General features: G+C 34.5%; 1 protein-coding gene across 7 annotated transcripts; it reads right to left on the reverse strand.

The window, feature by feature from the left end:
• Positions 1-6,389: 6,389 nt before the first annotated feature.
• Positions 6,390-11,277, reverse strand: LOC108868356. Of its 7 annotated transcripts, none has more exons than XM_048570442.1 (12): positions 10,917-11,276; positions 10,564-10,689; positions 10,159-10,320; positions 9,975-10,001; positions 9,641-9,688; positions 9,345-9,392; positions 8,458-8,505; positions 8,116-8,175; positions 7,867-7,982; positions 7,610-7,696; positions 7,405-7,494; positions 6,390-7,143 (listed from the first exon to the last, which is right to left on the reverse strand). In XM_048570442.1, exons 2-12 carry the CDS (start codon positions 10,571-10,573, stop codon positions 6,505-6,507), a joined length of 1,335 nt encoding a protein of 444 aa, XP_048426399.1. In that variant the 5' UTR covers positions 10,574-10,689; positions 10,917-11,276; the 3' UTR covers positions 6,390-6,504. The 7 variants fall into 7 exon arrangements, with proteins under 7 accessions (XP_048426399.1, XP_048426397.1, XP_048426398.1 ...); XM_048570440.1 differs by having other exon boundaries at positions 7,867-8,006; positions 8,101-8,175; XM_048570441.1 differs by having other exon boundaries at positions 8,101-8,175; positions 10,917-11,273.
• Positions 11,278-13,958: the final 2,681 nt, after the last annotated feature.

A 13,958-nucleotide genomic window follows, 5' to 3' on the forward strand; every position in this document is an offset into this window, starting at 1 on the left:
TATATAATGCAGTGCTTTGTTCTGAAGGTTTTGTGAAACAAAGAAACCGAGTTCCAAGTAAACGGGCGAGTTTGGAACTCCAAATTGATCAAGAAAGGTTTCGATTGGCGTTTAAAAGTGAAAGTGCCGAGTAGCATACTCTGACTTTTCTGTTCACTTCTCACACAAAATAAGGCTCGAGTGCCGAGTAAAAGGCAGAACGCGCTTAAAAGGGATTGCCGAGTATTAAAGAGTGAATGCCGAGTAGTAGCCAACTCTGACTTTTTTGTTCAGACTTTTCATACAAAATAATTTGTCCGCATCAAATCAATCGGAGCACCCGACAAAAAAAAAAAAAATCAATCGAAGCACCAAATTGTCTTTTTATTTGTTTGTCTTTAATATTCCGAGTTTACCCTTGTTTCTGGAAGAAAAAAAAATAAGGAGAAATTAAGTTCACATTCTTCTTTTTGTTACCTCATTGTTTAAAATCTTATTTATTTTCAATTTTTGATTAAGGTCCTTGGGTATTAATAACATCATTAATTATTTGAATAATAAAATATTTTTATTTTTAAAATATATTCCTTTAGTGTTAAAAATGTTACAATTAGTATATTTATATTTATGGCTAAATTTTTTATCATATATTTTTATTTTTAGTTTGTACCTATTTTTAATTTGCAAATATTTTTTTAATTTGTACCAATTTTGTCACATCCCAACCCTCAGCTCCAGTGATATTGTCCGCTTTGGCATTCTCTGCCCGCAGACAGAGCTACCGCACGGTTTTGTTCCTGCGGACCGGTACTCAGCCGTAGCCAGCGCCTGCCCTCCCCTCAGGGAGTCCGCAAAAGGCCTCACTGAAACTTAAGGTTGGCAATGGATATATAAGGCCCAAAGACCACGCCCTCACGGGCGATGTGGGATACAACAATCCACCCCCCTTAGGGAGCCCGACGTCCTCGTCGGCACACCACGACCGTGAGTCTGGCTCTGATACCAAATTGTCACATCCCAACCCTCAGCTCCAGTGATATTGTCCGCTTTGGCATTCTCTGCCCGCAGACAGAGCTACCGCACGGTTTTGTTCCTGCGGACCGGTACTCAGCCGTAGCCAGCGCCTGCCCTCCCCTCAGGGAGTCCGCAAAAGGCCTCACTGAAACTTAAGGTTGGCAATGGATATATAAGGCCCAAAGACCACGCCCTCACGGGCGATGTGGGATACAACAAATTTTCTTTTCATTTTTAATTTGTACCCATATATTAGTTTCTTTTTGTGCCCATATTTTTTAAAGTTTTATTTGTGTTTGTACCCATGTGTACACCTTCACATGACATTGTATATTTAATCAATGATAGAAAAATTACATATTGTATATTTATGTTTTATGCCTAAACTTTGTATCATATATATTATATTTCTAGTTTGTACCCACTTTTAATTTGCAACATTTTTTTTTAATTTGTGATATTTTCTTTTTAGTTTTATTTTGTACCCATGTATTAAAATATTTTTTAAAAATTCATTTGTACTCATAATTTTTTTAATCTTTTATCTGTACCCTAATTTATTTATAATGTACCCATTCTTCTTTATTAATGTACCACTTTTGTTATATGTGAAATGTACCAATTTTAATTGTTTATTGTTTTGACATGTGGCGTCTAGTCATGATCTAAGTGGGCGCCATATCATCAATTAACAAAGGTTCTGATGAAAAACTTAACGGATATATGAAAATGTCCTAAAATTATGATTTTAGGTACCAAATTAGGACGAATAAAACTTGATGTACCAAATGTTAAAAACCAAAAAAATTCAAGGTAGTAAACTGGGATTAGCCCTATAAAAAATAACATGAGTTACCCACAACACCTACGTCCTCTTCCGCTAGATCACCACAGGCGATGAAGATCCGACAACTTCCGGCGTCAAATGAAGTCATCGGTGTGGTCTAGGATTTGGAGACATCAAAGGAATCTAGATATGTGAGCACTAGACAAAAGACTTGTCTATTCATATGTGTGGGTTTAGTAATTTTTCAATATTTATCAAAATCTAAATATTTTTAGGTTAAAGTGCTCATAAAATAAATTAGGATAGTCTACATAATAGTTTACATAAAATAAATTAGCCTTAATTCATTTTTTTATAATCTTGGCTAAAAATTTAACTTAGAAGGGTTGGAGCAAAGAAGCTGTTTTTGGGTTAAGACATAAATTGTCTGACTAAGGGTGGGATAAAAAACCGAAAACCAAAAAAAAAACCGAACCTAACCTAAATGGTTTGGTTCGATTTCGATTTTTGGGGATTAGAAATCGAACTGAACCGAAGTGTGTATAAAACAACGTCGTTTTACCCTTTATATGCACAAATGTCGTTTTTACCCTTAAGTTAATGTCGTTTTTTGGCTATGCTATTAACCCTAGGAGAGTTTTCCACCCCCACACCTCTCTCACTAAGTCAGACTCACTCCCTCACCTATGTCGTTCTTTGATATCTCAGCCATCACTCCCTCATTTGTGTCGTTCTATGATATCTCAGCCTCTACTCTTGTAGCTGGGAGCCCCGCAGCCTTGCAGCGCCTCGCAGCCCCACAGACCCATCGTTGTGCACTCGCCCGCCTCGCCATCCCCATAGTCGACAGCCATTACAAAGGTAAGTATTCTGGGTGGGTGTGTGTGTGTGTGTGAAATTACAGAAAGAAGGAAGTAAAAAAATTGGAAAGGAAAATCAAAATGTAAAAAGGAAAGTGAGAAATGCCAAACCTCTAATTCTAGCTCTCTGTTATCTGTTATTCCATTTTTTTTTTTTGCTGCATATTAATCTGAACCATCCCTATCCTGTAATTTGGGTTAGGGTTTATAAGTAATTAGCTACATAGGAAATTGTATTATTTCTCTTCCTTTTGACAAATGTAGATCGTAACTTTGAAACCCACATTTTGGAATTGAGTGAAGAGTTCCCAATATTTTTCCTTTTTGCTATTTAATTTCTTCTGTATAGGTTTCTGCTAGAACCCGAAAAATTTTCCTTTTTGCCACACCACAACAATGCATGTTCCTTTTTTACACAGCAATGCATGTTCCTTTTCCATTCGTCACTGGATGGCCCTCTGGCAGTGAGTACTCCCAAGTCAATTTTGAATCCTTCTTTCCGATACATATATAAGTTTAAGAACTTAATTACTTTTCATTTCTATAGGTCCTTTATAGATTTTTGGATTACTTAAGCAAATTTCACTGGGAGAACTATTGTATAAGTTTAAATGGACCAGTATGCAAATCATCCTTGCATGATATAGTGGGTAAAAGATATGATTGTGTGCTTTTGATGTTGGATGGCATGAGTTAAGGTGCAAAATGAAAATTTACAGCCGCTATAGAATTTCTAGGATCTTACCAAAACAAAAAGGGTTGTCCATGCAATCTAAGAATGAAAATTTCAGCTGCGATAGAATTTCTTGGATCTTACCAAACAGTTTCTGGGATTTGAATCTTTTCCATTTTTAACTTATCCTTGAATAAGGAATTTTGATGAATTTATATTTACCACTCAGTTTTTTGGTGTTTTCAGGCGATTGGAGCTGAATATGGATAAGTTTTTGAGACTTTTAGACTTTTTGGACCTCTCAAGATTGATGTGGTAAGGAGTTTATAGAGTTACACATATAGTAGTCGAATTGTTCTCTATGTTGTGTTGAATCTAATTTACTGGTAATACTTTCTGCTTGGTATTTACTATGCACGTGCATATTCATGTTATACTAAATGTAAACATACACAAGTTTTCTTCTTTTCATTGTTAATCTACTGATGCTAAGGATAATTTGAGCTTTTACACTTTTCATATTTAACTTGCAGGATCAGTATCACAGTACACATTTCCACGATTCTGTGTTCTGTCTTTCTCCCTTTTGTGTAATTTTAGTCAATTGAACTACTCTTTTTAACTTAAGATTGAACTGAAGTGCTAAGAACTTAGTTAAATGAAAGTTTACTTTGGTTTGATGACATTTAGGTATTCGGTGTTGAGTGCAAGATTATTAGGTCCACAATCATTGGATGCATGATCTTTCATGTGTTTTTACCATAATATATCATAATCTAAAAACTCATCAATTTCAGGCCATCTCCAACATCTCCGTCACCTTTCAGGCTATTTTCCGACCATCTTTGTCAACCATTGGGCTTCTAAATAGTTATAATCTTGTTCTAAACTTTCCTTTCATTTTGATATAGTATGTGTCAAATTTGGTTAAGAAACGATTGAGTTACAAAACTTTGAAAATTGCTTAACATTCTGGCCAAGAGCTTTGGGGCATTTAACAGAGTTTGTAACGGAATGACCAAAATAATGGATGGTGGACAATCTCAAGGACCATTTTGATTAAAAAAACCTTATTTAAATTAGATGTTATGTTGCATACTTGCATTACATCATGTTCCTTCTTTTTTTATTTGTATGTAGAAATGGCAATTGGAAGTTCAAGGAAAGGTACTATGTTTCCTCATAGGCCGACTAAGCGTTGAGCTTGAGGGCTTGAAGAGAAAAGCGAGTGTAAGACATGAAACCTTGAAGGACTTTGTTATGATTTTAGTTAAGTGGAATATTTCTTTAAAGTTTGGACTTTGTTATGTTTATTTTAGGTGTGGATATTTGAAATGTGATGTTTATTTTAAATTTGGACTTTTGAAGACTTAAACTTTGAATTTGTTTTTTTTTAAACTTTTTTTTTTTGAAGTTTGGACTTTGGAAGACTTGATTGATGATTCTAGTTGAACTTTAAATGTTTATTTTCATTGTGTTGGAATGCTTATGTTATGATTGTGTTGGAGATGTTAAAATTTTAGATTTCAATGTTGGAAATTTGCAATGCTTATTTTATGATTATGTTGGAGATGTTAAAATTTCAATTTTCAAAAACAAAAAAAATTCGAAAAAAAAAAATGTAACTGAACAAGAAAAAACCAAATCAAAATTAAACCGAACAAAAAAGAAAAACAAAAAAAATGAACCGAAGTGAACCAAATCGCAGAAGTTTTGGTTTTGGCAAAAAACCAAACCATTTTGAATCGAACCCAGCCCTAAGTTTGATCTAGAAAATTTAGGTTTTAATCTAAGAGTTGAAGATGGTTTTATCCTTTATTCTTCTTTTGGCTTACTAAATTTTTTTTTAAATTTTAAATTTTTTTTTACTTTTTAAATTTAATTTTTTTTTTTAATATCTACGTGGATTCAGATTGACTGCGGCGCCTAATCATTGTCCACTTGGGGGTTACGTTACAAGTTAAAGAAAACTTAACGAATGTATGAAAGTGTTCTAGAATTATCACTTTAGATACCTGACTGGGATTAAAAAACATGATGTATGAAATTATAAAAACCAAGAAAATTTTGGGTTGTAAAGCTTTTTCATTTTTTTAACGTTCATTTTCAATTGGGTTTTGTTTTCTTTTTGGTGAACTACATTTTGCATCTGGGAAAAGCTTTTCATTTTCTATTGGCTATTTATATTTTGCACCCTCTATGTTTTGCGTGATTTTCAAAATGGGTCATCAGATTTTAATTTATTACATTGCACCATAATATTTTGAAAAGGTATCAATTTACACATTTTGTGTAATGAATTAACTAAATCTTCATTAATTTGATGACATGGTGAGCATAAAATCCGTAACTAGATTGACATGTAAGCCACATTTGCACATAAAACCTAAAAACTCATCAATTTATTGTATAATAGACATTTAATGTTACAAAAAGTGTAAATTGATATAGTTTCAAAACTTTAAGAAACAATTTGAAAAAATTAAAATTTAATGACCTAATTTAAATATCATCTTAAACTTTGAGAGCATAATATATAGTTAGCATCTGGTCTCTAATTACTAATGTTCATTAACTGAAACCTTATTAGTTTTCAGATTGTGATCCAAATCCCTAGCATTAATGTAATAATGAATTTACATATTGGTTACATAATTTTTTAAAATAAAAATTAATAATAGATTTATAATTTTAATACACAAACCTTTATTAAACTCCTAACTAATTTTCAATTCCAAAACATTCCAAAATAAATAAAAAATTAGAATAAGTTTGTACCCATAAGCCGTCGAGAAAGGTACCATTCTCTTCGTGCCATCGAGAAGTATGAATTTCGCTTTGGAATCACTCGATTTCGTTGAGTATTGAAAAAGTTATGAACGTTTAAAGTTTACCTAGTTTCTAACGAGTTTTCCAATTTTTCCACGGACCAGTCATCTTTCAAGCTATTTTCCTGCCATCTTTGGCAACCCTTGGGCTTTCAAATAGGTATAATCTTGTTCTACACTTTCCTATCTTCATTTTGATATATTATGGGTCGAACTTGTTAAGATACACCACCAAAAAGAAAAGGAAAAGAAAAAAAATCTTCATTTTGATATATTATGGATCGAATTTGTTAAGATACACCACCAAAAAGAAAAGGAAAATTAAAAAAACACTGCAGCCCAAATGCAACCCAAAGAAGGAAGTCACAGACCAAGGTTGTTGAAAATTACTTTCTTCAAGATTGTCCAGTAGCCAGCTCCAATAACCAAGCTGGTCTTGAGTTTAGCCTCATTTTGTTTAAATTGGTCTCGCTGTGGGAGCAATTCATTGAGTTCTGCCTGGTTCCGTTCAGTCTCTTTGACGGCGCCACCAACTTCAGCACATAGTACAACCTGCTTGGCTACAATTTGCTTTCTCTCATTCTCAAGTCTTTGATAGTCTCTCATCTTGCTATCACAAAACGGAACCTTAAGTTCAAGAAGCTTTCTCATATCTTCGACTTGGGCATTCAATTTTTTGCCCTTATCATACTCGGAATAGTCTCGAATAGGTTGCTCTAGCTGCTCCAATAATGGCAAAATGCATGTTTTGCTGTCAGAGGGAAACCAACTAGAAACTACGAGTCTCTTGATGTGTGAAATCATGTTGGCTTGTTTAACATTGCCAGCCATAGTAGCAAAGTCCATTTCTAGAAAAGTTCTAATTGTTTCTATGGCTTGCGAGTCTGTGGCAGGAGTAGAAATGGAGGAGCTGGCCAGTGTATTGGGTGCAAACCCTCGGCCTAAAAGTTCAAGGAGGCTTTTATAGGAGTCCCAAACTGCAACTTCTGAAAACTCATGACTCTACAATAGAAAGACGTTGGAGAAAACTATTAAGGCCTCGTTAAGCTAGTGTCAAGGACTGGAATGGAATAGATATATACGATGTATGTCAAACGAAGACATGGATGCCAACTTCCAAATTATGTCCAAGTTGAAGCTAGAAGATAGTTTAGTTTTGAAGTAAACTTATCCCTCCAAATTCTACTATTTTCTAATCCATGTTTTACCTTCAAATTTGACAAGACCTAAGGGACGTCGAATTAAAGAAAGTTGTGTACGTACCTTTCCTGACCCAAAATCATTTTGAACGACAACCTTGCTTTTGCCATTTTCTGGCTCAATAGAGGTAGGCTCGAGTTCCTGCTCTTGATTCTATGTTCAAACAGATTTGTTAACAAAAAGGTTCAAATAAAGACGGATCAAAAGATTTAAAAAAAAAAAAAACATACGCGCACACACTACAAATCTAAGATGAAATAGTGTTTACCTCAAAATCTTGGTTGGCATCTGAGGTTGGTCTTGATTGCAGCATGGCTGGAGTGCTAGACTCAGGAGCAACAGAAGTAGCAATCGACTTTTGAGCCACCAAAACAAAATATTGTCAGAAGTTTAGAAATGAAGGAAGACAATAGTAAGAGAAGGAATTTGAGTCGCATTCTGTAACGAGAAACAAGGAATGTTAGTTTTGGAACATGAAATAATTGGGGGTTTCATCCACGAGTGACTTTGGGTGGCTGAGTCTACCTTCTGGCCACAAGTGACTTTGAGTCTCTTCCACGATTGGTTTGTATCGTTTCCCTCTTCCTCTTCATCTACTCCTTCCATGGTTGCAAGGGGTGTGGCCTTGGAGTTAGTGGAATCTAGAAATAAGTCATCACCCTCAACTAAGAAACTATTTAGAGACTGCCTTTAGGAATTAAGTGTATGAATGAGAAAAAATCAACGCAGTTTTTGTAATGTTGCAACTTGAGAATTTACCACATTGCCTTGTTCCAAGAGATGAATGACTTGGCTGCACCGCAGCACTCGAGCCGGCTCTCGAGTTGGTGCAGGCTGCATCAAAATAATAATGGATTAAACTTTGTGAGCATAGGGAAAAAAAAGTACAAAACAAAAGAAAAAAAAATTATCGTGCCATTGTCCACAATCTTAACCCAGATTCCAGTGTCTTCATCTTCGTGCAAATATGAAACAGATTCTCTAGTTTTTTGTTGTTGACCAATTCAACAAATAGCAGCTATTTAATGAACTCATGTATTGACAAAGATGATATAGAGTTAAAAGATACACTGGAACAAGTTGCTTGAATAAGACAATGGATCACATTGCACGTACCAGGTAACCCAGTACATGAATTCTCGGGGATTCCCCAATCACTAGGGTCTGCACATTATAGAATGTCAAGTTAAATAATGAACAACTCCAGAGAAATATGGAAGGCAAAGCAGGCAAAGGAATAACAAAGGGAAACAACCAACAAGTTTTGTTAAACAAATCACCAAAATCTTGAAGTTTATTGGAAAAACACAGACAACGTATGACAAAAACGTGAAGAAACAGCTTCCTCAACCTCTCTTTCTTTGCAATCTGATTCAACAAACAGTAACTATTTGAACGAATTCATGTGTTGACAAAGACGATATGGATTTTTAAAAGGTAACAAGTTTTACTTAAAAGTATCAAGGAAAACTCAAGAGGCGATCTGATGGTGGCTGGGTGAATCCGTAATTCATGGAAGCAAAAGATATGTGTACACGAGTTGTAGTAAACATAATTCTTATCTCAAGTCATCTAGGGGTTATGGAGTGGTGAAAAACCGTTAAAACAAAGCCCAAATGTGCTCCACATGATGTGCTTTGACTGAGCTTTTTACAAAACTAACAGAGCTAGTACATTCACACTAAAGGAACAAACAAGTTTAGTTCACCAAATCACCAAAATGATTATAAAAGAAAAGTAGTACTTGATGAAACAGGTACTTGTCAAATACTTGTTCATCATCTCCTAAGTTTGATGAATTTGGGCTACACAAACTATGGAAAGAGGTTTCAATGTCTTCCTCTTCGTGCAAATATGAAACAGCTTTTCAGTCTTTTTTTTATTGACCAATTCAACAAATAGTAGCTATTTAATGAACTCATGTATTGACAAAGATGATATAGAGTTAAAAGATACATTGGAACAAGTTACTTGAATAAGACAAAAGATCACATTGCACGTACCAGGTAACCCAGTAAATGAATTCTCGAGGATTCCCCAACCACTAGGGTCTGCACATTATAAAATGTCAAGTTAAATAATGAAAAAAATTATCGTGCAATTGTCCACAATCTTAACCCAGATTCCAGTGTCTTCATCTTCGTGCAAATATGAAACATATTCTTCAGTTTTTTGTTGTTGACCAATTCAACAAATAGCAGCTATTTAATGAACTCATGTATTGACAAAGACGATATAGAGTTAAAAGATACACTGGAACAAGTTGCTTGAATAAGACAAAGGATCACATTGCACGTACCAGGTAACCCAATACATGAATTCTCGGGGATTCCCCGATCATTAGGGTCTGCACATTATAGAATGTCAAGTTAAATGATGAAACAGGTACTTGTCAAGTACCTGTTCATGATCTCCAAAGTTTGATGAATTTGGGCTAGACAAACTATGGAAAGAGGTTTCAGTGTCTTCCTCTTCGTGCAAATATGAAACAGCTTTTCAGTCTTTTTTTTTATTGACCAATTCAACAAATAGTAGCTATTTAATGAACTCATGTATTGACAAAGACAATATAGATTCAAAAGATCCACTGGAACAAGTTACATGAATAAAACAAAGGATCACATTCCACATACCAGTAAGTAAATTCTTGAGCCAATTATCTGCACATTATAGAATGTCAAGTTAAATAATGAAAAACTCCGGAGAAATATGGAAGGCAAAGCTGCCAAATGAATAACAAAGGGAAACAACCAACAAGTTTTGTTTAAAAGAAAAGGAACTCGTTGGAGAAAGATTTTGACAATGTAAAACAAACACCTGATATAGTGGTTTCGAGTTCTGATGTCTGAGCACTATTCAAGTTTGTCACATTCGTAGCTTGTGAATGCTGGAAATTAGTTGGATTGGAACTAGAAGAAGCAATATCATGTTGCAATCCAAGAACAGGGGGAAACCCATCACTTGCTTGGTGATTATATGCTGCAACATTTATTGTGTTAAGCGAAGACAACAACAGTAAAAGCAAAATAATACCAAAAAAAAAAAACATGGATAACAAATAATACCCAAAAAAAAAAAAAGAAATCTTCAATACACATCCAAATAAATCTTCTAAGAATGATGCAAAAAGAAAAATCAAATTCTTAAAATGCTAAAGAAAATTCGAGTTAAATAAGCCAATACAATATTTCTTAACAAATGCAATGCAGCAGAAAGTCATACTTGGTGGCATAATTGCAGGCTCCTCAGAAATTGTAACTCCGTTAGGATTTCAAAGAACATCACATATTTCCTCCGGACGTAGCCATCGATAATGTTTCCCGTCGAGTCTTGCTTCCATTTCACTTGCTGCATTCAATCATATCATAATCAATAAATATTCATAATCAATAAATAATAAAATATCTAAGTTGAAAATTTTGATATATTTCATGTGTGTGTGTGTGTGTGTGTGTGTGTATTGACAACTTTCAAGAAAACATAAGAACCACAGATGAACTTGGATTGGATCAACGTACTCATATTGCAATGAATTGCAAAAAGTCAAACATTTTTATAGAACATATCAAACTTACAATGATCGCGATCACTCTCCGCCATGAAGTCAGCAGTGGGTTTCGATTAAATTCATTGTGATTGCAATTTGCACAAGCAGCTACAGCTCTACAATTCACTCACTCGTGGCCTGCATTATATGCACTGCTTTGATCTGAAGGTTTGGTGAAACAAAGAAACCGTGTTCAGAGTAAAAGGCAGAGTTTGAAACTCGTAACTGATCAGGAAGATCGCCGCCATGAACTCGGCAGTGGGTTTCGATTAAATTCACTGTGATTGGAATTTGCACAAGCAGCTGCAGCTCTACAATTCACTCACTTGTGGCCTGCAACATACATATCCAGCAACAATATATATATATATCATCATAAAACATATACATATATTACAATGCAGTGCTTTGATCCGAAGGTGGTGTTGTAAAACAAAGAAACCGAGTGCCGAGTAAAAGGCAGAACGCGTTTGAAAGTGAAAATGCCGAGTAGTCGACTCTGACTTTTCTGTTCCGACCTCTCATACAAAATAACTTTCCCAAATTGTCTTTTTATTTGTTTTTGTCTTCAAGAGTCAATTTGCTGCAATTTTTATTTTATTGGGTGGGTACCCACTACCCAGTGCCCTTTTTGAATGAAACTTTCCGTACGAATCCTACTGAGGTCTATTAGGCAATTTCCAACCGATGGCTGACTAAAAGGTTTGTTTTAGCCTTCTGGCCCTCAAAGATTCTCTAAGATATTAATATTTTAATGAACAGTACAAAGCCATATTTGCTTCCGTCTCCAACCGAGGGCCAAAGTACCAAAAGGCCAGAGGGCTAGTTTTAGCCCTATCACAAAAAACCATCTCCAACCCAGGGCCATAGGGCCAAACATAATTTATTATTTAAAAACTACAACTTAAATGTTGTTGAAGTTTCATGTTGTTAAATATTTTTTTATGTAGTATAATTTTTATGTTGGTTAATGTTATTTAATGTTGTTTCATATTGTTTAATGTTGTTTAATGTTACTTAATTTAATTTAATGTTGTATAATGGCTTAGGAAGTTATAGGAAAAAAATAGAATTAAAAAAAATATGAAACAAATTTTGTGAAATAGAAGTTGTAGGAAAAAAAATAGAATTTAAAATAAAATGAAACAAATTTTGTGAAATAGAAGTTATAGGAAAAAATGGAATTTAAAAAAAAAATATGAAACAAATTTTGTAAAATAAAAGTTATAGGAAAAAAATAGAATTTAAAAAAAATATGAAAAATAGAAGTTATAGGAAAAATTTTGTAAATAAAAAATAATAATAAAACGGTAAAAAAAAAAATAATCAAAGCATTCCTATTGGTTATAACCGACAGGATTTCCAGTTTTTCTGGCCAGCCCTCCAATCCAATCCAATCCAATCCAATCCAATGGTTGAAAAAAAAAAAAAAAAAAAAAATCAAATCCAATCCAATGGTTGGCTGGCTAGGTTGGGCCAGCCGGTTGGCCCTTCGACTCTTTTTGTCTCTTGGGGCCCACTAGCTCTCAGTTGGAGATGGTTTCGGGTTATTTTCGGCCCTCTAGCCCTCTGGACCATTCGGTTGGAGATGGCCTAAGTCTAAACACATGTATGAAACAAATTTTGTGAAATAGAAGTTATAGAAAAAAATAGAATTAAAAAAAAATATGAAACAAATTTTGTGAAATAGAAGTTATAGGAAAAAAATAGAATTAAAAAAAAATATGAAACAAATTTTGTGAAATAGAAGTTATTAAAAAAATAGAATTTAAAATAAAATGAAACAAATTTTGTGAAATAGAAGTTATAGGAAAAAATGGAATTTAAAAAGAAATATGAAACAAATTTTGTAAAATAAAAGTTATAGGAAAAAAATAGAATTGAAAAAAAAATGAAAAATAGAAGTTATAGGAAAATTTTTGTAAATAAAAAATAATAATAAAACGGTAAAAAAAAAATAAAAAATATAATCAAAGCATTCCTGTCGGTTATAATCGACAGGAATACATTGCTATTATTTAGTATAAATGTATTACTGTTGGTTATAATCGACAGTAATACATTTATACTAAATAATAAGAACGTATTCATGTCGGTTATAACCGACAGGATTTCCAGTTTTTCTGTCCAGCCCCAGGCTAGCTGGTTGGCTACATGCAGGTAGCCCTCTAGCCTTCTCCGATTCCGTGGGGCCTTCTCAAATTCCACAGCCCTCTGGCCTAGCCCTCAGTTGGAGACATTTTTCGGGCTATTTTCGGCCCTCTGGCTTTTTGGACGCTTCGGTTGGAGATGGCCTTAGAGATCAGAAGCCATACTGCCCTCTCTTCCTCTCGAAATAACGAGGTGGAATTTTTATTTTATTGGGCGCGTGCCCACTACCTAGTGCCCTTTTTGAATGAAACTTTCAGTATGCCCGTATTGTCCTCATTTACTTCTGCAATGGGAATTTTTATTTTAGGGTAATTCTCAGTTTACTACCCTCAAGTTTCATGGTTTTCAACATTTAGTACATAAAATTTTTTCGTCCCAGAGTCATACCTAAAGTGTTAATTTTGGGACAGTCTCATACATCTGTTAAGTTTTCCGTTACAACTTCTGTTAACTGATGACATGGTGCCCATGTAGACAATTACTAAACGCCATGTGTTGGCCTACTTCAATATTAAAAAATTAAAAAAAAACACAAAAAAAAAAAAAACACAAACAGTTGTACCCATCTTCTCCCCCACACCTTCTCCCTCCCTTCTCTCTTCCGCAACCCACACCCCTTCCCCCACTTCTCTCTTCTGCACTTGCACCACCCTCTTTTCTTTCCTCTACAACCTATACCCACCCTCCTCGCACACCCAACCCAACAAAATCCCACCCAAAAGAATTCCAATTCAAAAACCCATCCAATTTCTGAAATTTATCAAAAACCCAGTTAACTCAAAAAAATTCCAAATTTGTTAGACAGATTGAGATGGGAAAGCTGCACCCCTACCTCGTCGCCATGGTCTAGAAGCTTCAAAGTCATGAGTGCATATGACCTTATAGGTTACCAGCCTTCCCCAACCCATAAATTTAACCT

Source organism: the organism of the source record quoted next, unplaced genomic scaffold (assembly GCF_019419815.1).
Source record: "Pyrus x bretschneideri cultivar Hongxiangsu unplaced genomic scaffold, Pyrus_bretschneideri_v1 Contig53, whole genome shotgun sequence".
NCBI classification, from domain to species: domain Eukaryota; kingdom Viridiplantae; phylum Streptophyta; class Magnoliopsida; order Rosales; family Rosaceae; genus Pyrus; species Pyrus x bretschneideri.